This window comes from Sciurus carolinensis, chromosome 2 (assembly GCF_902686445.1).
Source record: "Sciurus carolinensis chromosome 2, mSciCar1.2, whole genome shotgun sequence".
NCBI lineage: Eukaryota > Metazoa > Chordata > Mammalia > Rodentia > Sciuridae > Sciurus > Sciurus carolinensis.
In genome coordinates this window covers 60306374-60329996 of record NC_062214.1, presented here as the reverse complement: position 1 = coordinate 60329996, position 23623 = coordinate 60306374, and the positions used below count along the sequence as shown (strand labels likewise).

At 42.6% G+C, this 23623-nt stretch overlaps 1 protein-coding gene and 1 pseudogene across 2 annotated transcripts in view; one reads left to right on the top strand and one right to left on the bottom strand.

Annotated features, from left to right (window-relative positions):
- Positions 1 to 2708: 2708 nt before the first annotated feature.
- The window catches only part of Slco3a1 (solute carrier organic anion transporter family member 3A1), a 304202-nt gene continuing 283287 nt past the window's right edge, over positions 2709 to 23623 (bottom strand). The window contains exons 10-11 of one of the 2 annotated variants that reach the window (XM_047542191.1): positions 11494 to 11736; positions 2709 to 3369 (exon numbers count right to left, since the gene is read on the bottom strand). In XM_047542191.1, the coding sequence (XP_047398147.1) occupies positions 3287 to 3369; positions 11494 to 11736 (326 nt within the window). In that variant the 3' untranslated portion in view covers positions 2709 to 3286. Of the gene's footprint in view, positions 3370 to 10130; positions 11737 to 23623 lie in introns of those variants that run through there. The other variant, XM_047542190.1, reaches the window with a different exon arrangement.
- LOC124978112 (voltage-dependent anion-selective channel protein 2-like) lies at positions 17464 to 18415 on the top strand (annotated as a pseudogene).

Sequence of the window (23623 nt, the reverse complement as noted above, 5' to 3'; positions counted from 1 at the left end):
ATGGTATGATTCTTCAAAAGTCCCATTTCCGGGCACAGAAATCTCATCTCCAACACCCTGCTTTGCAGAAATGCCTCCCTTTATAAACTAGCCTTGTGGTTGTGATGTCTAATTATCTGTAACAAGCTTGAAGAGCTAAGTATTGTTGATTTTAGAAACAACAGAAAGAACTACCATTTTCTTTGGGCTCCCCCCTCCCCTTTTTTAAACCTATTTTGAGCCCTGATTTTACTATAAAAATATAGTTGGCTCAATTCTGAATAAATCCCCAAAGAACTCAAAGGAGAGAATGGTGGGTAGTAAACATATGAGGTAAGAAAGGAACTGGCTATTGGGTGGAAGGGCATAAATCCCACTTCATGGGAAGAGCTTCTAGCTGCACCTGTTGTGATAGTGGTATCTTCTATGACTAGCCGCATAGAGAAGCCTCATAGAAAGTTTCCTCTGGATGGCTAGTTCAAGGGCCTGGGACTGTTTTCTATATTGTTGTTCTAAAGGAATTCTTGTACTTTGTCACCTACCTGTGTTCTAGGTGTTCTCATTTTGTTCAATTTTATTGTGAGGAATGGAGAAGTGGGATTCTGGAAGATATCTAGTGGCCTCCCTTGGGAATCCCATAAGTATATGATCATATACATCATAGCTAAAACGTCACAACTCAGGAAGATTAAGATGCTTTTTGAAACTTTTCTGGAAAACAAGGTAGTCTCTGCCTTGTGCCTTAACTGTAGACATTTTTTTTAAGTGTTACAGAAGCAGCTCTATAGCAGTAATTACTTAAGGGAAAAAAAAAAACAAAAAAATAACTCTTTGAGAAATTGTGTGTGTGTGTCTGTGTCTGTGTGTGTATGTGTGTGTGTGTGTGTGTGTGTGTTTCAGAATCCACATTAGGGGCCACACAAAAGAACCTGTTTTTAATCTGGTTGAAGAGAATGCTTCTGTGCATGACTAACCCTTTCATGAAGACCAGAGAAGAGGTTAAACTGGGTTTTGAATCTGGATTAAGGTGTGTGTGTGTGTGTTTAGTTCAAGACCCTTGGGCCCTTGGTAGCTGATAGGACATTGGGAAGAGATGGCATTTGGGATCTAATGTAAGACATCTGTTCTCCCTGACTTGGATAACCTGTGTGAACAGAGCTCTCATGGACTATTAACTGTATCAAAGGATGAATCTCTTGACTCCACATAAGGAATAATATGTCTCTAAGAGGTTGAGATTAAATGGAGGGAGCACCAATTTTCTATAAATTGATCACTTTTATTAGGGGAAAAAGTAACAAGGGAGAAGAAATTGAACTGTAGATAAAAACAAGTGTGAAATTTGGAACTGACCTCACTGATCCCTTAAGCAATAACCCTTCAATTCTTCCTCCTCCTGCCTCCATCTGAATTTCCAGTGCAGATGAAGCTTAGTTCCCAGGAGGACCCACTAACCACTTTTTCAGCTGCTTCAGCATCTTTTCACATCAGGACATAGAATGTTGAAATTGCATTTTCTTGGGATTTTTATGCCGGAGAGGATAAATCATATTGCTTTGCAAAAAAATAAACAATCACATAAATAATAGGACTGAGCTAAAAAGGAGCACCCCCAAGGTACCAATAGGCTGGTAATCAGGACTTAAAGGAGGTCAAGCACACTTTCCTGACTACCTTGAGTCTCAGATAATGCAGGAATGAGGTAGATGCAGTCTTCATGGAGTACAGGCTTGAGAAGCTTCGATTCTGACTGAGTTCAACTGAAAAGGACAGCCAGACTGTAGAGGGCAAGATGCAAGCTGTAAGATGGGTATGGTGATAAAGGGTCAGTTCCAAGGGATAGCCACACATATGTAGTGGAAAATTCTAAGTTCTTGCCCATAAGACAAAGCACAGTCAGTAATCTGGAAGCATACATCCCTGGAACTCTGGTCTGGTTGCAGAATAACGCATTGGAGTCTCTAAGATGCGTGTCAGTGGCAGGGATCTACTCGGACAACCTGTTCACATGAGGTCAGAACTAATACAGATATGGAGGTGAAGCCAGACAATCAGGAAGGGGTCTGACAAGGCATGGGAAGGCTCCTGCAGCTCTGTCCATGGTGAGATCCACCCAACTCACCATGGATGAGATGGACCCAGAGAAAGGGAAGTAGATGCCACAGTTGCTGAGGAATGGACCTTACATCAAAGCCCCACAGGCTGCCAAATCTGAGGCTGATTGTTCATTTGTGTGCTGAGTAGCCACTGAGCATCATGCACTATAACCAGGTAGTGGTGGTATCCAGAGATGTAGGAATTCCCTGCCCTCCCAGGGTTTCCAGACAGTAAGAGAACAGAAAGGAAGCTAGAGTGCCTGAGAAGGGCCATTAACTGTACCAACAGGAGCTGTATCAGTGCTGTGGAGCACTGAATTCCAGCTGGAGGGTGAGGAAGAAACGAGCAATAACTCTGTGATAGATACTGCTTCACATGCAATCTCAAGTCTTGTACAAAGCAAGGGTTGACAGTTCCAATTTGTAGATGATGAAACTAGGGCTCAGAGAAGTCAGACCACTTAATCATCATCACACCAGGAACAAGTACTGGGTTGAGGATTTGAACCCATGGTCTTTTGAATATCTCAAAGTCCATAAATATAGAACACACATAGCAAGAAGTATTCTGTTAGGATCCTTCTACCCAAAGACATGAAAGAAAAGAGAAGAGATTACAGCAGGAGACACAGGAAGAATTAAAATAGTGTTTTAATATAATTTTCAGCAAACGTACAGTATGTACTTTACATCACATATTTCTAAACTGCTCATCTGGAAAATATAAGCTGCAAAAATACAATTACCACACTCAAAATCTATTGAGTATGTGCTTTTTCCCACCTCTATTCTGTGAAACAGGGTGATTTTTAACCCTCTTCTATTAAAATTCGGCCTTGGCTGATTTCTTTGGAGCTGTTGGAACCCTCAGTCAGAGAAGCATTCTTAAGAGGGGGTTTTCTAAAGCATGTCAGCAAGTCATCCCCACAGAAGCCAGAGCAGGGATGGGCAGAAGGGAATTTGCACACCAGGTCAACATTGCTTTAGCAACCCAGAAAAAATGCCTACTTCTGAGAGCTATTGGAGGGCTCTCAACTAGATGTCACCCCCTTAGTCCTTGTCACAGGCCTGTGCTTGGGGCCTCAAAGGACCACACACTGGATAATCCACATGGGGACCCTTGGATTCTCGGGCAGGGGAGAGCACACTAAGTCAGGCCCGCGAGGTCTATGCGTGGTGTTGGGCTGTTTTCTGCTGGAAGAGGACAGCCCTCAGCTTCTCACAAAGGAGTCTTCTGAAGGTGAGTGTGACTCGGGGCAGGTTTTCTCGGTCTCAATGTCTTGGTACTCTGTGCCTAAAGGGGGAGGAGGGAAGAAGAGCCAAGAGGAAAAGATATCGGTCTTTTCTGTGTTTCCTTTTTATTAGGCCTATATCATAGCATCATGGTTTCCCAGTGGAATGGACAAGAGTAGGAAGAGGAAGTAAGAAAGCATTGGTTTTCATTCCACACAAACCCGAGGGATGATTCCAAGCCCAAAGCCCTTTGCAAAGGCCAAATCTTTCTAAGAACGATATTTACCTACATGTCCATTCCAACACCTAAGTTGAGGTTTCTTTTATGGGGATAAACAAGTTATATCTCAATCACTAACTTCTCTTAAGTCATTGGTGGCAAACCTAGTGCCCCTCCTAGGACTCCATGTCACTGTACATCTCCATTAAGGAGGAAGAAGTTGTCAGGAAAGACTACTTGACATCACAATGTCATACTCCCTCCTCCAGCCTCTGGGCCAGTGTGTTTTTTCTTATTCCATCATGGACAGTTATCACAGGCTGAATGAAACAGCCTCTTACTAGAGCAAGGTTTCTAAGCCTATGCTACACTTACAAAATAGATGCTGTGGCTTCATTTAAAAAGGTATTAAAACCCAGCTTGTCCCTGTGATGATCTTCAAACTGTGCCAGTCTCATTGAATGTGACATGTAGTTTTCCTGGTCAATGATAGCCACAGAAGCCCCTGTGGAACCACAGAAGCCCCTGTTCATTTATTTGTCCTCTTTACACTTTGACCTGGAGGTACAAAAGGTGACAGTTTGGAAATGTCACTTTTTGACTTAGGATTTTGAAGCTGAAACTTGGCTTATAGAGGAAGGAGCCCATATGTTCTGGGCAATATGGAACATCCTTCCTCAACTTTTGTAAAGCTCAAGTTCTTATGGCCTTGGGGATTCTGCTGGAGGCCTTTGGGGTAGAGGGTTTGGAGAGAGTGGGATAGAAGTAAGAGAAGTGGGGTGGGTTCTTGCACAGGGTAAAACAGAGGATGATGATTGACTGGAAATCTTCTGATGTGGCTCAGGTTGAAGATGAAAGAAGTGTTTTTAAAGGTCTCCACTGTTAAATTATTAAAGTGAAAGTTAAATTTTTTTTTTTTTAATTCCTGTGCCTATAGGCAAAATCTTGCTAAGGTTCTCATCCACAGCTCTTGGGCTCATTTCCCTATGAAACTATAGACCTTTGTGGGCAATTCCTGATGGCAGATGCTCCAGTGGCTTCATAGTGAGATCCACGTTCTCACTTTGGTTGTTGTTTGGGAAAGGACACTGGTATTGGCTCCTGCTGACTAGTATGGCCTTGGGAAGTTAGGATTTGCTGAGTTTTGGTTTTCTGATCTGTAAAGTGCAAAAAACAAAACAAAACAAAACAAAACTTACCTGGCAGGGCTGGTGTGAGAAGGCTGCTGGGAGCAATACCTGGGATCATGCATTCACAGCACCTGGCATGTGGGTAGGCCTCTTAGTAAACAAGAGCTCCCCAGTCCCTTTCCTTCTTTAAGGTGCTGGATTAGAGCACAATTTGCTTTTAGTTGCATTCCTCTTATAATTAAACTTCCCTACACTGCATGGCTTAGATTCTAAATCAAATAGTCCTGCCAAACTTGCCTCTGTGAAAGCCATCTTCCACTAGGTTAACGTGAATTTAAGGAAGATGTTAATGAAGTAGTAAAAATCTCAACCTACAGAATGCTAAACTCCAGAAAGTTTGTTGTGTTGTTTTTCCATTTGCTCATAGAATATAATAATTTCTACCTTATGGAAAAAAATTCAAAATTTATGATCAACTCCAGATTGTTGACTTGAGTCATTATTTTAAAAATAGAAATGTCTAGATACTACTGTTCCTAAACACCTGGGACCTGGGCAAAGAGCAAGACATATCCAACCAGTGAGTGGCTTCAGTGTGTCTGAAGCCCCTGGGTTGGGGCTAAGCTCCCAGGTGGATGGTATGTGCTGGACTCTCCACTGGGCTAACGACCAGCTCTGAGGAGTACCTCCATGGCATCTGAGCTTTGAAAGTACATTTCAAAATGCATGAGAATGAAGGAATCTACTATTTCCTGTTCATTTCAGGTAGAACATCTCATATAAATAAATGGACCACTGGTATCAGGGGTAAAGATCAGGCAACAAGGGAAGAGCAGGTATCTCTAGGACACAGCTGCCAAAATGGCCTACATTTTATGTCAGGGACATGTGAGAGTGTGTGGGTCTTCCAAGTCCATTCAGTCTAAAGACCTTCTGATGAGGCAGTCCCTGAAGGTGAGGAGGGTCCCTCATATCTTGCATGGGAGGGAATACCCCAATGGTTAAGGATGTGGGCTTTGGACTCATAGATCTGGGTTTGAATCCCAGTTTTGCTTGAGACCTTGAGCAAATTCTGGATCACACAAGTCTCATTTTCCTTCCCTGAAAATAAAGCTAATAATGGTTCCTGTCTCACAGGGTTATGGTTTAGATTAAATGAGGTAATACATGAAATAAGCTTAGTCTGGCAGCTAGTCAGAGTTAAGTGCTTAATAAATGTTAGCTGAAATGATAATTAGCTATTATTAGTACTTGCTGATTATTACCTGGCAGATCTATTAGCTTTGGAGTACCAACATTTTGTGTTGCTGGAGAAGAGGAAGGGATTTGAAGTTCTATCCAATATCTGATTCACTCTTCTTTTCCTAGTCCCTACATGTCTCCCTCATGTATCCATTTCCATCATTTAAGGAAAAAAGTGATTACTTTAGGCCAACTATCAAGTGTCAGAGCTAGAACGACTCATAGGTTATACAGTTTATATTCTCCATGGTACACAGAGAAAAATAAGGTTGCCTTCAATTATAAACTCTGACAACAAAGGGATACTTACCTTTTTAGGAATAAATGAGAGGCTTTAATCTTATGCTCGCGTCAGGAACATTAGGGTTGATGGACACACACTTACTCCAGAACCCTTCAGGCACATATTTTGGCTACTGCTATGGCAGAGTTTTGGGTGGTAGGATCTGCTCTATGATGAGCTTCCAGTGCCCCCCAGACATGCAGTGGTGCCTCAGCATGTGCTCCAGAACAGAGACTGGCACACTATGGCCCTCCCTCCAGTCACTATCTTTGTAAATGAAGCTTTATTGGAATATAGCCCACTCATTTGTTCACCCATTGTCCAGGGCTGATCTTAGGCTAAAGACACAGAGTTAAGTAGTAGTGACAGAGACTGGATGACCTATAAAGCCAATGGACCCTTTATAGAAACTGTGTGGGCTTGCTCTGATGGACCCCTCTAAGGGGACTCTCCCCCTTGTCCTCCCACCATCCTCCAGGCAGACACCCACTGCTCTTTAGTTCTTAGTTCCAAGACCACCCACTCTCTGAAGTCTTCCTGATTCTTGGAACCACAATGAATCAGCTTCCATTCCCAGACAGTCCCTGCTCTTAACATATTGCACTGCCTTGGTTTATGTCTAGATCTGTTCAGCTCTTTGAATTGTGAGCCCCCAGAGGGCAGAGACCACGTCCAGAAACTGCCACATTGCCAACATTTAAAACAGGAATGAATGAATAAAGACATGCTTAGAATATATGATATTCATTTCAACGCAACCTCAAATGAAATCAACCCTGCGTCGAAAAATCATGCCACCACATGTTGGCCTCTGAGAAGTATGAGTTCTTGCCTCTCTCTCCGAGGTAGGCAGATTCTTGAGGCATAGGGTATCTTTGTTTTGCTGAGTTTCCAATTTTAGGTTTTTCAATCCATGCTTTCCCTGCCATGATGACCAAGCACTTTGGGTTCCCTACAAATGTGAGGAAGGGAAGAATGACAGGCCTGGGTGATGACGGGGCCAGTGTCAGTGTAGGTTCCATGTGGGGTTCTAGGCAAAAATCCCTAGAAGATATCTGGCTTATATATGCCACCAGTGAGGCATTCTTCCAATTTGCTCTTGATCAACAACAACACCCTAGAGGAGCTGGGGTCCACAGGCTGTCATTTAGGGTCAGTCAGTCTAAGAAATTAAGTCCTTGAAGCTGTTTAGAGAAGTGGTCTTGGGTATGATCTGGGTGAGTCTGGTGTAATGAAAGAGGAAGGGCAGACAAGGGGAAAAGACTATATTCAAAATCTCAAACTAATTTCCTGAACAAAATCTAATTTCACTAATGCCCTCTTTTGGCAAAGTTGGTGTCCCTTAGTTATTTGATTTGGCTTCTATCCTAAAGGTTAGAGGGAAACAGTTCGTGGTTGAAGAGAGGCTGTTAAGAGGGCAGTGGTATGAGCACAGAGGGGCAGTCAAGCCCTTATTATTTGTTACTTTCCCCTGACTTCTGGTCAGATATCTGGTTCTCCCAAGACCTCAAAATAACCAGGTCAGAACAGCAAAAAGTAGCAAGTATTCTCCATCTGTTGGACTGAAAAACTGCTTTCCTGAGTTTCTCCACTCATCTAAACCAAACCAAACCAATGATAATAGAATACAATATCAATCTAGCAAATGGAAATAGCAGCTAATCCTGTCCTGTCCCTGTGGTCTCAATTGTATGATCAGCTATGTTGATTTCTGCATATTGATCTTTATTGTTTAACACTGCTGAGTGGTATTTTCAGTACTGAATGTGGTGATCAGAACAGACACCTTGAAGCTGGTAGGCCTGGCTGGGTGGGGAAGAAATCATACTTGTCAGGCCCTAAAGCAGCATGCAACAAGAAAGCCAGTTGGGCAGGCTATGGACAGCCTTTTCCTCAGAGGGTTTCTCTGTGAGTACATATATATATTTCTACTTTACATGTTCCTTGAGGAATGGCCACCTCTGGAAGGTATGGGAGATCATCTACTAAGTAGATTCAGCAGAACCTTTTCCCTGAGAAAATTTCTCTGGAAGAGTATGACTCTCACTCCAGGGACCAGCTGGTTGCCCTTGTGTAGAAACTCCTTATGGGAACTATAAGAGGAGGATTTTCTTGTTCCTTTGTCAGCTGTGAAAAAAGCCAACATGCAGTGGCCTTTTGTAGTGGTAGAGTCCCCAGGATGCCTGGAGCCTCAGGGCCTTCATTGGTGGAGACGGGAAGAGAAGCAAAACTATAGGTCATCCAGTGGCACACAACCTCAGCTAAAGGAAGATAGCAAACTCTTTCCTCCAGAGAAGGACACTGTCACAAAGTCAGTGAATGGTGTTTACTTCGGATGGGGAAATAACATTGGTTTGAAAAACAAACCCTCTTGGTCTGCATATAGGAGTTAAAGATCTGTCAAAAGCTGCAAGGATAGACATTTTAGTTGATCCTTGGGCAAGTTCAACTAAGATGGCAGAGGATTTTGTAGCAAAAGAGAGAGAACGTCAGCATTTGCTTTCTAGATTTATTCCATCCCTTACATTTTTGCTCTCTGTTAAGTCCAAGGGAGATCTTATCAGGACATCTTTCCATTCAAAATAACACTCGAAAACAAACACATAATCAAGGGGCTAGATTTAGCCTTGGATGGTTCTTTATAGTACAAAAGGACAATTAAAACTAGACTGAATTTTAAAAGGTGATAAGACACACTTGAAAGCAATTTTGCCATAAGGGACTTTCAATTTATATTCAATTGTTGACGAAACTGAGCCCTGGAGTTGTTTTCCTTTGTTATCCTAACATTTTTTCTCATTCATTGAAGATTTTAGGGGGAAAAAATCCAAGAAGCAAAGGGTTTAGGAAAAAAAAAATTTTTTTTTTTTTTCAAAGTGAATAGTCCCATGAAACAAATACCAGGGTCATAAGGCTCAGCATATGGGTACTGGGTTTGAGAGGAACACAACAATATAGGAGAAGGCAGTGACCTATTAGTGTGTTTTCAAAACCAAACCAAACCAGAACCTGTACAGAAGGTGACCAAGGCCTTAGGAATAACAAAGTATCTATATTATATGAACCAGTAGGAGGATTTAATTAAGGGACTGATGAGCATCCTATGTTCATGAACAAGGACAGCCTAACACTCGAGATAAAAAGCCAATGGTTTGGAAGCCTCCTGCCTGAGGAGGGCAATCACAGTGGGCCTGCACCATGACAGTGACACAGCTTCCCTTTTGGTTGTCCTTACTTGATGCTTCTGTAGTTTTGGGCTGTCAGTCAAACCCATTTAAATTATTTGTTAAAAATTTGGCCCAGCACCCCTCACCTTTTTCTTGCCTTGTGGGTAAACTAAAAGTAGATGTTTGAGGTGAAAAAGCAAGCTGACCAACTAGACTTTGGGATCTTTTCCAGGGCTATGGATATAGCCCAAACAAAGGTCCATGAAGAAGCATGAGGCCCTTTGTTGTGCATGTGCTGTGCTCATAGATGCTCTGTCCCCTTATGGAAATAGCCATACAGGCTTAGTGTGCTGATTGCAAGAGGTTCCCCAAATAATGACAGGGTCATTCTCTGTTTGAGAGTCACTTTCAAAACACACACAAAGACCTCATAGTTCGAGATTGGCCCTGGAACTGTTATTGACATTTCCATGTACTGGACATGCGATGGCTTCTCGGAGTTTAGGTGTACTCATTATCAGATGCCACCGCCTGCTCAACAGCTTGTGCTGTGGAGCTGCACTTTCTCTTGTCCCCAGAAGCATCGCACCCATACACACAAACCCACATCTAAGTGTCTCCTCCACAGGCTGAGAAGAACGCTTCTTGGAATGTGAAGTTTGAATATAAAAGGGCTTCCCATGACAGTGATCACTGAATCATGGGAAATAAAGCCAGAAGGCAAATTTGCAATTCATCACATTATCCCCTGTTGTCTCAAATGTGATTCTTTTAAAAGCAGGCTGCATATACACCCTTTGTGAAGCATTTTTTTTTCCTTGTAACACATTGTATATTCTTGTTTTTGCAGGATATCTAAGTGAGGATAAAATGATAAAAATTACAATAGATTAATTGCATCCCTTGAATCACATTATATTTTTGGTGCATTAAAAAAATGAGAAAAGTAAAAGCAATCAGTGTAATAAATCCGGTCTATAGAACTGTGTTAGTGACTGAAGGGTTAACACAGGTTTTAGAAGTAGTTAAAAATAGTATTAGAGGATTATACATACAACAGTTTGAAATTCATATCATCATATTTTTTTTTTTTTTGAAAAAATGGCAAAATGTTTGGCAAATGTAAGCAAATGACTTGGACTATGTTGGGGCTCACCGGCTCTGAGCGGGTCAGTCATAGCCAGACAAGGCCCACAGCTTCCTGAGGTCACTCTGTGGGGCAGGGGGGAGGTGGGCGTCTCCACAGGGAGGTGCTGCCAGGGGAAGGGGAGGTGCTGGCCTCCCACCCGGCTCCCCCTTGGACCCTCAGTCTTGAACATGAAAATGGAGCTGGTGAGAGGTGCCAATTACACACTCCAGCACGGATCACCCATTAGCATCGCTGAGAGAACTCTGGGGCCTTGAACCACATGCAGACTGGGTGAATCGTCTACACAGTGACCCATATTGCAAAAGTTAGAGAGAGGGGTGGGGCTTCCACCCCTCCAACTTGTGCACCTCCCCACCCCCACCAGGAGGGAGAGGGTGGCACCGGATATGTCACTAGTGCTTAATCTGGCAATGTTCTCAACTTGAACTTGTATTGGTGGTTTTTTTTAGTAGACTTTTGTTTTTTTGTAATTTTTGTTTTGTATGTGTATGCATATCCAGAAATGTCCATCCTCCAAGCTGGCCACCACTGTTCCCTGAATTTGGCAGTGCCTGTTGCTTGCAGCTGTCGGCATCCTGAAAACCATGAGGTGCCTCCAAAGTAGACTCTGAGCCCCAGCAGTGCGAGCGTCCTCCAGGACAATCCCATTCTCTCCTTATTCTGAATCCTGTCTGGCTCTGATTTTGAGAAAAAGGACAAAGGTTGTGTGTGTGTGTGTGTGTGTGTGTGTGTGTATGTGTGCACGCCTATGTCTGTGTGTGTTGATCTTTTTTTTTTTTGGAAACCTTTTTTTTCTTTTTTCTTAAGAAAAATGACCCTTTGATTACTAACGCGGAGTTCAGCCCTCCTTTAGTCACTATAAAACGGACTCCATGTTTTCACACCACTCATGGTCTTCCAGGTTGTAGATAAATTTTGTCCTATGTGTCTGGTGTGCAGGCACAGGGTCCCTCCCCAGATTGTCTAGGGTCAGAGTAGAGGCAAAGAACTCACTGGTGCTCAGCCCGCCCTCGTGGTTTTTGATGTAGCGTTTATAGTTTTTCCTCAGGCACTGCCACGTGGTGGTGTAGAGGATGAAGGCGAAGGACTTGAGGGCGATGGCGATGCTGACATACAGGTATCTGTAGACCACGTTGTCGTAGAGGACGCAGGCGCCTTGCTCCCCACAGAACGTGCTCCAGAATAGGCAGGTGGAGTCGATGCCGGCCCCAAAGATGAGTGGTGGGGGGATGAAGCCTGTGGGAGGGAAAAGGACGTTTAAGGTTCTGGCTTCCCTGTTCTCACTTGTGTCTTTATAGGTCCACTGGGAGAGCATGCCGAACCAGGGGGCTCTGTAGTTCTGTGGTTCAAACACCAGAGAGCCAAACTGCATGGAGTTCAAATCCCAGCTCTGCCCTACTGCCCAGACAAGTTATTAAAGCCTTCTGTGCCTGTTTCCCCTTTTGCAAAATGGGGATAATAATAGTCTTTATCAGAGTGGTATGAAGTCTGTTACTATGTGGGTAGTTTTTAGAATGTGCTGTGGTAATATACAGAGTCTGAGAAGGATTCAATCTTCCCTGAAGGAAAACATGCTTAGTGTCAATCACTCTCCCAGAGGGAACTGTGCACATGATTCTCTTGCATGGGGCCTCCAGGGCTGTGTGTGTACCGAGTGGAAGAGCCAGGGATCAGAAGGGACCAGAAGATGAACATGAGGTGTGTGTTGAGGTATAAAATGGAAATGTGCATATATACTGGCAACTTCCCTTCCCCTACATATTACATTTTGAGAATACTTTCTCATTGTAGGGAAGAAGTTTGAAAACCTTCCAAGAGAACATTTCAGACACTTACAACCAGTCACCAGAAATGTCAGATGAAATGAAAATGTTCACCATCCTTTATTCAGTTCCACAATAATCTATTTGAGGGCTATGGGTCCTAGCTGCACATTAGGGTCATCTGGGATATCTTATCCCAGACCAATGAAATCCAAGTGCCTGGGATGCAGTCAGACAGCATTTAAAAATTAAAAATTTCCAGGTTAATCTGGTCAGTTTAGGAGGGTGGGTCGGGGTGGAGAGTCCCATCTCTACTGTGGGGAACTAATGGATAAGTCAATACCAATTAATTATTCCAGAAATAAGTGTCTGAGGCCAGGAAGTGTCAACACCTTCGATGAGAGACCTCAGAAGTGAGATATCACTGGAACCAGGTAGGGACAGTTTTGAGATGCCATGGTTTGTAACCACTGTTATAGTTCCCCAAAATCTCATGTATGAGACAATGCAAGAGCACACAGAGGTGAAGTGTTTAGATTGTAATCTCATCTGTGGATTAACTGGGTAGTAGCTCTAGGTAGGCAGGCAGGTGTGGCTGGAGGAAGTGAGTCACTGGGGGAGTGCTTTGTAAGCCTGCTTCCTGATCCCCACGTCCCGAGCTGGTTTCTTCCACCATGATGCTCTGCCTCATCAAGGTCCAAAGTCGTGGAGATGACTAACCATAGACTGAACCTCTGAAACCACGACCCAAAACGAACTTTTCTTCCTCTTCATTGTTCTTGTTAGGTCTTTTGGTCACAGTGATGAAAAATCTAATCAAAACAACCAGGATCTGGAGTGTTCTTCCAGGGCCAACCCCAGAATGTCTGAGTTTCATTTTTTTTATTAAGGAAGATCCCTCTGTGAATTTCATAAGATGCAGTGCCTAAGTCTAGAAAAAATGTATCTACTTATAAAATCAAGCTCATGTTTTGGGAGTTCACAGACATCTGAGGTTGATGACCAGAACACCTGCATTATAGGTAGTATAGTACCTCAGTGCTCACAGGGTGGTTTAGGGGAGGAGAAGGTTGTAGGAAGTGGGCAGTATGTCACTTGGTTCACTGTGAGGGGTCTGTGTTATTCTCTCGGTGCTAGTGAGTTGGGTAGAGCTCCCTCAGCATTCTCCTTAAAACTCTCCAGCTGTCTCTTGTTACTCCAAGGAGAACCCAGTCATCCTACCAGAAGAATTCTGGTTGAAATCTCTTTAAACTTGCCAAGCAGCTTGATTTAATAAACTCTTAAATTCAAAACCCCCCTTCCAGCTCAGGCCATTGTCGTGAAACACCTGCTGCATTCTCTGTGGTCCACCCCAGGCTGCTGGGATGTTTGCAGCCTTCCCCAGGACTGTGTGTGTGTTCTCCCTAACCCTCCCCTGCCCCCTTCCAATGGATGCCTTTCTTCATTCACTGAAAGAGAGCCAAGTGGAGGAAGTGCCATGGCAACTGCATAATGGAAACTAAGCCACACTCCACAGCGTTTAGGTAAAGTAATGGAGATGTGAAGCCAAAGTAAATTATGGATAAATCTGCGGATAAATGGGACTAATTTGGCCTGTTCCTGAGGCACAGTGGGACAAAGCAAATCCATTCACCCTTCCATTTCTCTGGACTGTATTTGGTTATGATCAGTTTCCAAATGTTCCTTTCTCCTCTTCCTCCTTCTTCTGACCTTTCTTGAGGTCATTTTCCCTTGTCCTAGCCGGCTATAACTGTGAGTGATGCTAATATGGGGAAGATTCCTCTGGTGGAAGCTCTGTGCTGGAAGGGACTAACAGGTGCCCCCTGTATCACCATGCATGGGCCCCTGATCAAAGATTCAGATTTGGCAAATCAGGTCATATTTGAAAAGCACATCCAATGTATTTTTGAATATAAAAGAGCTATTTTTTGGAACTGGTTTAAATGAAAATAGCCCTCTAAAATGCCAAAATGTAATGCCTTCACATACCTGTACCTGAGAATTCTTATGCAGTTGTCTTTAAAGTAGGGCTGACCTGAATGCACTAGAGATCAGTTTTATCCTGTCTTTTGTCAATGACAGTGCCCTGCAAACTGCTAGAAAAAGTCTTCAAGTAGTTAGAAATTAGAAAGTTAAGTGCCCATAAGTCTTTCATGCTATGCTCAATATTTTGAAGAGCATTCGTGGTGGAGACTTATGGAATCAAAAAGTCTGAGGCGAGTTGATCTCTCGGTGCCTCAGTTGCTTCATCTTTAAAATGGAGCTAAGTCTACTTGCTCGTTCAGGATTAAGGAAAATACTGCACAAATGAGGTACCAGAGCATTTTGCAAGGGCCCAGGCCTTCCATGTGGTCAGAACTTTTCTACTTATGTTATAGAGATGGTTTAGAGTGATATTTTAGAATAGTCTTCAGGTTGAACCTGAGGTCTTATCCTTCATGAGATTCCTTTTATATTTCTGAACACAGATAGGATTGACATTCTTTTTCTCCAAGTTCATCTTTTCCTTTTTATTGACTTACAGTTCTTTCCCAAAGGGGAATTCTTGGTATCAGGTCTTAAACTTTAGGTATGCAGAGAATTCCAAAGATGAGGATCTGACTGGGTCTTTTCCATTACATACCTTTGCCACTTCGCTCACCTGATTAGTCACAGAAGGGAGTCCTACCCTTCCAACTAATTTTCACACCCAGACACTCATCCTTCCATGTTTATCATTCGTAGGACTAAAAAGCCAAGCAGTCCCTGCAAGCAGTTAGTTCCCCCAGACCGATGGGAGACTTCTACAGTGAGATGACTGTAATACCTAGTCAATTAACTACCCTCCACCCCGGCACTGTATAGTATGTTCTCCATAAAGCCATAACCCCCTTTATTTTACATACAAACCATCTGAGAATGGGAGATATTTGTGCTGGGTTTGATAGTTCAAAATCCAAACCCAATAATTCCTCTTCCTTCTAATTCATAGTCTATAGATTTGAGATGATTTTAGAGTTCTTATTGGGGATTTCTAGGGCTACAGAGAACATTGTGTTCACCTTTCTGCTAAACTTATGGAAGCAAGCTGGATTTGAAGAGAGGGAAGCACACAGGAGTTCTGATTTGTGCAAAGTGTGGAGCCCTCCCTGCTCCAGGGTGGTTAATGCAGAGAGAAGTTTGGAGCCTTATTTTGTAAACAAGCTCTCTGAGTATTTGGCAGAATGCCTCTAGCAGTACTGGCAGATACGACAGCAGGAAGAGAGTGGAGTTGTCAGTTGTCCTTGCCACCTCTTTTTCAGTCATGGAGCTTACATCTGGAGGTGGTTTGGTTGGGGAGGAAACGTGAGCCAGAGAGAGCTAAGTTTAGATTGACTCTACCTCTTGGAAGCCGTGGGACTCTGGGCAAGTTACACAAATTTACTGAACCTCCAGCTCACTGTTTATAAAGTGGGCATAAATTATATTCCCTTGCAGAGTTTTTGCCAGGATTAAATAAGACAGACACATTTGTGGAGGGTTCTCAAAATATTGGGTTCTCTTCCCATTTCTTAGGACAAAAAAAATCTACATCTCCAACTGTACAGGTGCAAATCTGGCGGAAAACCCTTCAAGTTAAAGTTTCCATGAATAACCTTAACTCACAAGAATACTCCACATCCTCAGTCAATTTTGGAGCATAATCAGGTACTTCTAGAAAGGAGACCAAGTGGAAGTGTCCCCTAGTGTCCCTTTGTGTTGATCATCTTCACTCTGATATGTTCTTAGTTACCTAAGGAATGAGGGGGGAAGGTGATGATGGTGTAGAATTTGCATAGAAATTGTGGGTTTTAGAGAATGTTCTCCTTCTTGGACTCTGCAAGAATAGTTCTCCCCTCTTCGATATGGAACAAGACAGACCCTTAAGGGAGTAATCCTATAAACTGGGCCCAGTGTGCCAACCCCACCTGCTTCTTTTAGAAAATAATTTACCTGCAACTCTGCCTGATTTAAGTCAATAAGATATGTTACATTCCTCAGCGAACAACCTGTTATTTTCAAGAGAAATATAGACCTGAAATGCTGATAAGAACACAAGTTACCTTGGTGGGGATGGGCGGGCAGTTTTGTGACCCTTACATGGACCAGATCTCAGAACTCGGGGAGATAAGGATATTTTCCCCTAACCATAAAATCTGTGAGAACAGGTTCCAATTAGAACTGGTCAGCATGGGCCAAAACAACTTGCAGTGGTTATGTGCACTGGGGACTTGAAAGTCAATGCCATCCTGCTGTCAGTCAGAAGTTGAGAGGTAGACCTGGGTGGGACTCTCTAGAACTTTCCTGGGATCTCCAGTAAAACTGGAGGGCAGAAGGGGCACACTGTCCTCCTGAGAGGACTCTCTGTTGAGAATGTCCCCTTTTCCCTTCCCTTCTAATGAATTCATGCCTGCTATCCTGAACGACATATCTGAGGTATTTCTGGCATGACTGCAAGAACCAGTGAGAAAGGACTCGCTGTGGTTGCCTCGGCTCCAAGGCAGACCCTTGCCTGTACCATCAAGTTCTCTTGCTGGGCAGGAACTTGTGGACAAAGCAGGCAACAGGAGCCCATCTCAGGGGCACTAGGAGCCATGGTGTGTTGGGAGGATATGTGTAGGCTCACTGCTGTTTCTTGCTATTATGGACAATATTAAAAGGATTAAATCTTACTTCTTATTACACTCTGGCTCAAATTACAGCTATATATATTTCAATGCAAAAATTGCAGCACTGTTTAAGGAAATTGTCTCTGTTTTCCTGAAATCTATTAACAGAGATTAAACATCTGGGCCCTGTATCTTGGCTAATTTACTCTCGAGGTTGAAAAGGCAGGGACTATTTATATTCTTTGGTCTACATTTAAAAGGTGAACTGAAAGGCTTTTGCAAGGGAAATAAATCCACCCTTTATGGGACAAAGGGAAGCTGAAAATGACTGCCATTTACATTTAAAAAGATAACCATTCCTCTCCAGTTTACCTGCCAAGACTTGAATTCGCCATGGAATCCACTTAACCTGGTGGAATTACTGTTATATCCAGCACCAGCCAGAAAGGAATATGGAAAGGTGTATTCTGCTGAAAAGATGGGCAAATTTGGCCCTCCAGTTGCAGCAGCTGCAGCCCCATCCTAGAAAGCCTAGCAGCCTTGCTGCGAGCTGAGCAGCGGGGAACCAGGTCACCTTTTCCTGTGGCCTCACCATGGCGACCTTTGGACAGAACTGCTTGTGGCCAATGTGTATTCCTCTGTCATATGCTGACCTTGGCAAAGCTGCTACAGATATCTTCAACAAGACTGGGTTGGTGAAACTTGATGTAAAAACAAAGTCATACAGTGGCATGGAATTCTCAACATCTCGTTCATCTAATACAGACACTGGTAAAGTTACTGGGACCTTGGAGATCAAATATAAATGGTGTGGGTATGGTCTGACTTTCACTGATAACACTATGGGAACAGAAATCCCAACTGAAGACCAGATTTGTCAAGGTTTGAAGCTGACATTTGATGCTACCTTCTCGCCAAACACAGGAAAGAAAAGTGGTAAAAATCGAGTTTTCTTACGAGAGGGAGTGTATAAACCTTGGTTGTGATGTTGACTTTGGTTTTGTTGGACCTGCAATCCATGGTTCAGCTGCCTTTGGTTATGAGGGCTGGCTTGCTGGGTACCAGATGATTTTTGACAATGCCAAATCAAAGCTGATAAGGAATAACTTTGCAGTGGGCTACAGAACTGGGGACTTTCAGTTACACATTCATGTCAATGATGGGACAGAATTTGGAGGATCCGTTTATCAGAAAGTACGTGAAGATCTTGACACTTCAGTAAACCTTGCTTGGACATCAGGTACTAACAGCACTCGTTTTTGGAATTGCAGCTAAACATCAGTTGGATTCCACTGCTTCCATTTCTGCAAAGGTCAGCAACTCTAGTTTAATTGGAGTGGACTACACTCAGACTCTACAGCCTGGTGTGCAGTTTACTCTGTCAGCTCTGGTAGACAGGAAGAGCATTAATGCTGGAGGCCACAGACTTGGGCTTGCCCTGGAATTGGAGGCTTAATCGAGCTGAAAGAAACCTCTGGGAATGGATATCAGAAGATTTGGCCTTAATATATTTCCATTGTGACCATCAGGCTTCCCCCCACCCCCGCCCCGGCCAGGAAGGTGATCAAAACAAGGAGGATCTGAACAAGAGCTGTATTTTAAATATTTAGACAGTTGCATGTTAGCAGGTTTGTAGTTGAATTGGTTATCTAGTTACCAATGCTGCAGTCATGCGGTTACCTATACATTTAAATGTATTTAACTGTTAAATACTTTGCCCTCCAATAATGAAATAGACCTTTATGAAAACTGTGCAATTGTGTGCATGTTTGTTTTTATGTTCCCTTTAACACTGAATATTGCCATTGAATAAGACGGATCAGTGGATGTTTTATCAGTAGATGTTTTAAGATGAGGGTAAAGTTATTTTTGTTAAATTCAACCATCATTAGAATTACTTTTGGTGTCCCAGAACATCACAAATTATGAATAAAACAAGTAAAAAAAAAATGAACGTGCTTCTCTGCTTCAGCAATGCCAAGAAAGATTGGACGGTTGACATCAGGAAGCATTTGCTTTGTGTTCTGATTTCATTCCTGGAACACTTGTTAAAGCCCCTTAAATAGCTGCCCAAGGCCACCTAGACAGTAGTGGCATCGGGGTCAATATGTGATGCCAGAACAGCAGAGCCTGGTGCATATCTGGTGTCTCTCAAATGTTTGTGCATTAAACAAATAAGTGCATAGTGAATGAAAGGGGTCTTCCACGCATGCCAACAATGTATCCTGCTCCCTCTCATCTAAGATTCCTGGGTGAGCTGTGCTTTCTATTTTCAAAGCATCATTTAAATGTGCTCAGTTCTCTACTTGTCTTTCTATTCACAGTAGGAGCTCAACAAAGGTTTGAGTGACATCAGGCGTTCCCAAGATACTTTCCCAGGGTACTTCATGAATCTTGGACAAGATCCCTGGACAATCTGCTCAGGAATGATCCCTGCATATGAAGATGCACCTCAAGGGTGACCTTCCCAGTGCTGTTTGCAGGCTTTGGTGGATGGAGACTGTGTGGTGAGCCCAGCTCATTCCTCTCAAAACCCTGGAGAGGCTTGATTAACTGCATCTGTTATCTTGGCCTATTAAAGGCATCCCTATAGACCCACTCACAAGGCTCAAAACCTCAGCTTCATCTTGAGCCTCTGAAGCTTCTCTTTTGCTATGATCTCATGGGGACAGAGGGAGGAGGTTAAATAGCTGTGGTCTCACTCTATGGCTCTCACTGGTCTCTGTCTTTCAATCTCACTGCTCTAGCCTTGATCAGCATCTTCTTACCTCAGTGCTTCTGATTAGTTGTCCTGCATCCTGCCAAACCACCATGCTCTTAGGCTGACGTCCCTAAATCAGAATTCCAAATGCATCTCCACTCTTCCATCAGAAACCCTCATTTGTGCCACCCTGGTAACTACTCAGCTGAGTAAAACCTTTTCCTTTAAAATTTAAGGTCCTCTAACTTTCCCAACCTTATGTCTTCCCTATCCCTGTTTCATTTGCCTACCTGAGGCCCTGCAGGAAGGATGCTGCTCCTGCTTATTTTCACTTCCCTCGCAGCACCTTAGATAGGGATGGATCTTAGTGTTTCCATTAAATTGACTTGATGTGACAGCCATGACATGGAGCAGGTCCCTCCCCCCAGTGCTGGTGATAAATGCAGGTCCTTGCGTATGATTGCTACCATTGAGCTACATCCCCAGCCCCAACAGCAAGATTCTTAGGCAGATCCCTGATCAAATGGCTGGTCCACACCCTCAACACAGGGACCAGAATATCTGCAACAGGATGGTAGGATGGTAAAGGAGGACTACAATAACACCAGGAATTCTGCAGAGTAGGTTATTCAGCTTTTTCTGAATTTACTGTAATTTCTCACTCAGTAGCTTCCTCCTCTACACCAAGCTTGTCCAAGGACATGTAATTCTGCACTCTGGACTTTTAACAACTTGCCCTGTTTACCCCTGTTCCTCTTTGGACTTTGGCATCTCTCAGAACTGCTCTTTTTAATCCCAAAGCCAGACATCAAAGATTTGGCCATAGCTTCCAGTTCTTTTTCCAATATTTACTATGGCTACTTAATACAATTCCTTTCTTTCTTTGTCCTACCTACTTTATTCAGTCCAGGTCAATCACTTTGGCCTCAGTTTGATTATCATCCTCAATTTCTTTGCTGCATTGATATTGCCTCACTCCAGGGCGACTGGGGAAGTTCTCAGTGCACATTGATTGTTACTACTACAGGTCCTGCCCTTTGTACAGACTCATTTACAAGGAAAAACCAATGGAAATCAACAAGGTACACCAATGTCACCTTCACTTCTAGGTCCCGCCCACTTTCCTTATACTAGCCATGGCCAAGTGTCTGGCAAGTGTAAGGTCTTCCTATGCTGAGTCACCCTCTTCTTTCTACCCTGACCCACCAAAGGTGGTGTGTCAGTACCTGTCCAGTATGATAGCCACTGGACACATGTGGCTACCTAAATAAAAACTGAATAAAAATCACTACAATCAGCTCACAGAAGCCATTTTTCAAGTGCTCCATAGCCACATGTGGCACAGATATAGAACATTTCTATCACAGAAAGTTATATTGAACAATGCTGGTCTGTATCACTCCCAAATTGCTCCTCATCTTTCAGTCTCAATAAATCCCCATTCACTGCATCATCTAAGCCATTTTTTAGGACTTGTCACTGTGGGCTGCCCTCTTCCACATACTCAGTTCTTATATTTGGAATACAAGGGAGAATGGTTCCAGAACCCCCACGGGTAGCAAAATTTGTGAATTCTCAAGTCCCTTATTTTAATGGCCTAGTATTTGCATAAAGCCTGTATACGTCTTCCTCCATACTTTAAATCACCTCTGGATTACCTATAATACCTGATACAATGTAAATGCTATGTCAATAGTTGTATAGTTCTGTATTGCTTAGGGAAAAATGACAAGAAAAAACAGTATGCATATGTTTAGTACAGACTCAATTTCTTTAAAAGTAAATGTGACTGAACATTGAACTTGCTGATATGGAGGGTCAACTATACTTCTGTTCAGAGATAAGCCTTCAATTCCACACACCTTTCCCAATTGCAGTAGCACCATCTCAGCACCAGCCTCCCTTAGCTAGTCTACTATATAAGCACCTTATTATTTAGTCCCCACTTGACCTTTCTCATAAAGTGTTAATTCACCACTATCGCAAGCCCTATCCCCCACGCTGGGCTTTTTCCAGCCTCTAAACATGCCATATCCTTGCTCACCCCCAGGTCTTCATCTAAAGCACCCTCTCTCTTCTTCCTGCTAATTTGCATAACCGTTAGTATGGGTATGGACAACACATTCTTTCCAAACCATTGTCTGCATCCCAAGGCAAAGTTAGGTGGCTTTTCCACGTGTTCCTGTTGTGTCAGTGCTAACTCCATCACGGATCTTGTCACTTTCAACTATGCAGGGCCAGCATAAAGGTTGGCAATGGCATGGAATCTGATTTATTCCATTGGCCTTTCATTAATAATAATGGTGGTTAATCTTATTGGGTGCTACAAGAAATGAAATTAGGCCAAATGCCAAGACTTCTTGGCTAAGCTGCTTTTAATTAAAGATGAAACTGTGTCATATCCTTTTGAAGCAGGGTTTTCCAAACTGATTTGTGACCCATAATGGGCAATAAAATAAATGTAGTGGGTCATGACCAACTTTTTAAAAGCATGGACTAGAATAGAAACTATGGGAATGTGTCATACACACGGAAGGTATTTTTCAATGTAATTTTTGTTTCAGCTGCACCTATGCATATGCATGTGTGTAGTAGGTCATAATGCAAAACTTATCTTTTTCTCTGGATTATAGTCACAGAAGTTGAAAAACCTTCTAGGTAATGCCTAGTTGATTATTCCTGGGGCAGATACACAAATAGTGAGATTGCTTTACAGCAGCACAAGATGATCTTAACAGTATTGCATTTACATAATCATTTTCAATTTTGTCTTCAGTTGTCCTATAATTTTCATTAACTTTCAGAAACATCATGCTTTTTTTTTTCCATTTTGTGTTATAAAATTATTCTAAAAGGTATGTTGAGTCCTTAACATCTGCACACAGGGTAGGCTCACCTTTCTCCCATCAGCTTAGGAGAGGATGCTTATTAAAGGTAAGGCTATGGTCACTTACCTAGGTATGACCCAGGAGCTTAGAATACAGTGGGTGCTAAATAAATGTTATTTTGTTGAATTTCTGTAGAATGGTTTCACCACTTTCAGAAGTGAGGGTCTCTAACTTGCTGGTATTATATATCCATCTATCTACTATCCCCATGAGAGTGGGTAGCAAGATAATTAAAAAAAAAAAATCCTAGAGCTCTGTGTCAAGGTAGAGTTTTATAAGCTGCTTGAAATTCGCAGAGTATTTCCCAGGAAGGGCCACATGTTTTAGTTAGAATTAGTGTTGAACTTATTTTATCTGGGGCATCCTCAGACCTATAGGATTTCCATTTTCCAATGAAAAGAAAACAAAGATGACATTTAAGTTTCCACCGGTGGTGGACAGTGGTGGAGGAGTCTGGGGCCTTGTCCGAGGCATGCCAGCAATGATCATGACACTGGATTATTTGCTACAGGCAACAAGGGGAAGGGAGGAGGTCCATATGCCATATATTTGCCATTGACCAGTGGAGGACTTTATCCTTTTAATAGATTTGAGTGATTTTTTTTTCCTTCTAAAGATCATATAGGAATTAGTCTCATTATAAAAGCAATATATATTCAAAAATTTAAAACATTTATATAATATACATAACCTTATTATTCAGTTGACACTGTTTTAATGTCATGTACTTTGCGGAATATATATCATAGACCTCTTTTTATCCCTTCCACATATCACGTGCCCTTTCCAAGCCTATAGTTTTCTTTTGAGAATCTTAAAGGGGAACATAAATCCCACTGGGATTATAGACCATAACTGATTTAACTAATTCCCTGCTGTTGGACATTTGGGTTGCTGCCAACTTTCCATCATTACAAACATTTTTATACACATTTCTCTAGCTAGGTCTTTGTGCTAATCCATGACTGAATAATTGGAATGAAGAATTTTACGTTTATTCAGTTCATTTCCCTTTCTACCCTCAGTTGCCATTAAAGTTTATTTTGAAAGAATACTGCCCTATCGTCAAGGAAAAAATAATTATCTTGATCTTGGTCTTGACAAAGGGATGTCTATAAAGCAACAGTGTGGTCTAACAAGATAAGAGCAGGCACGGTGGGGAGC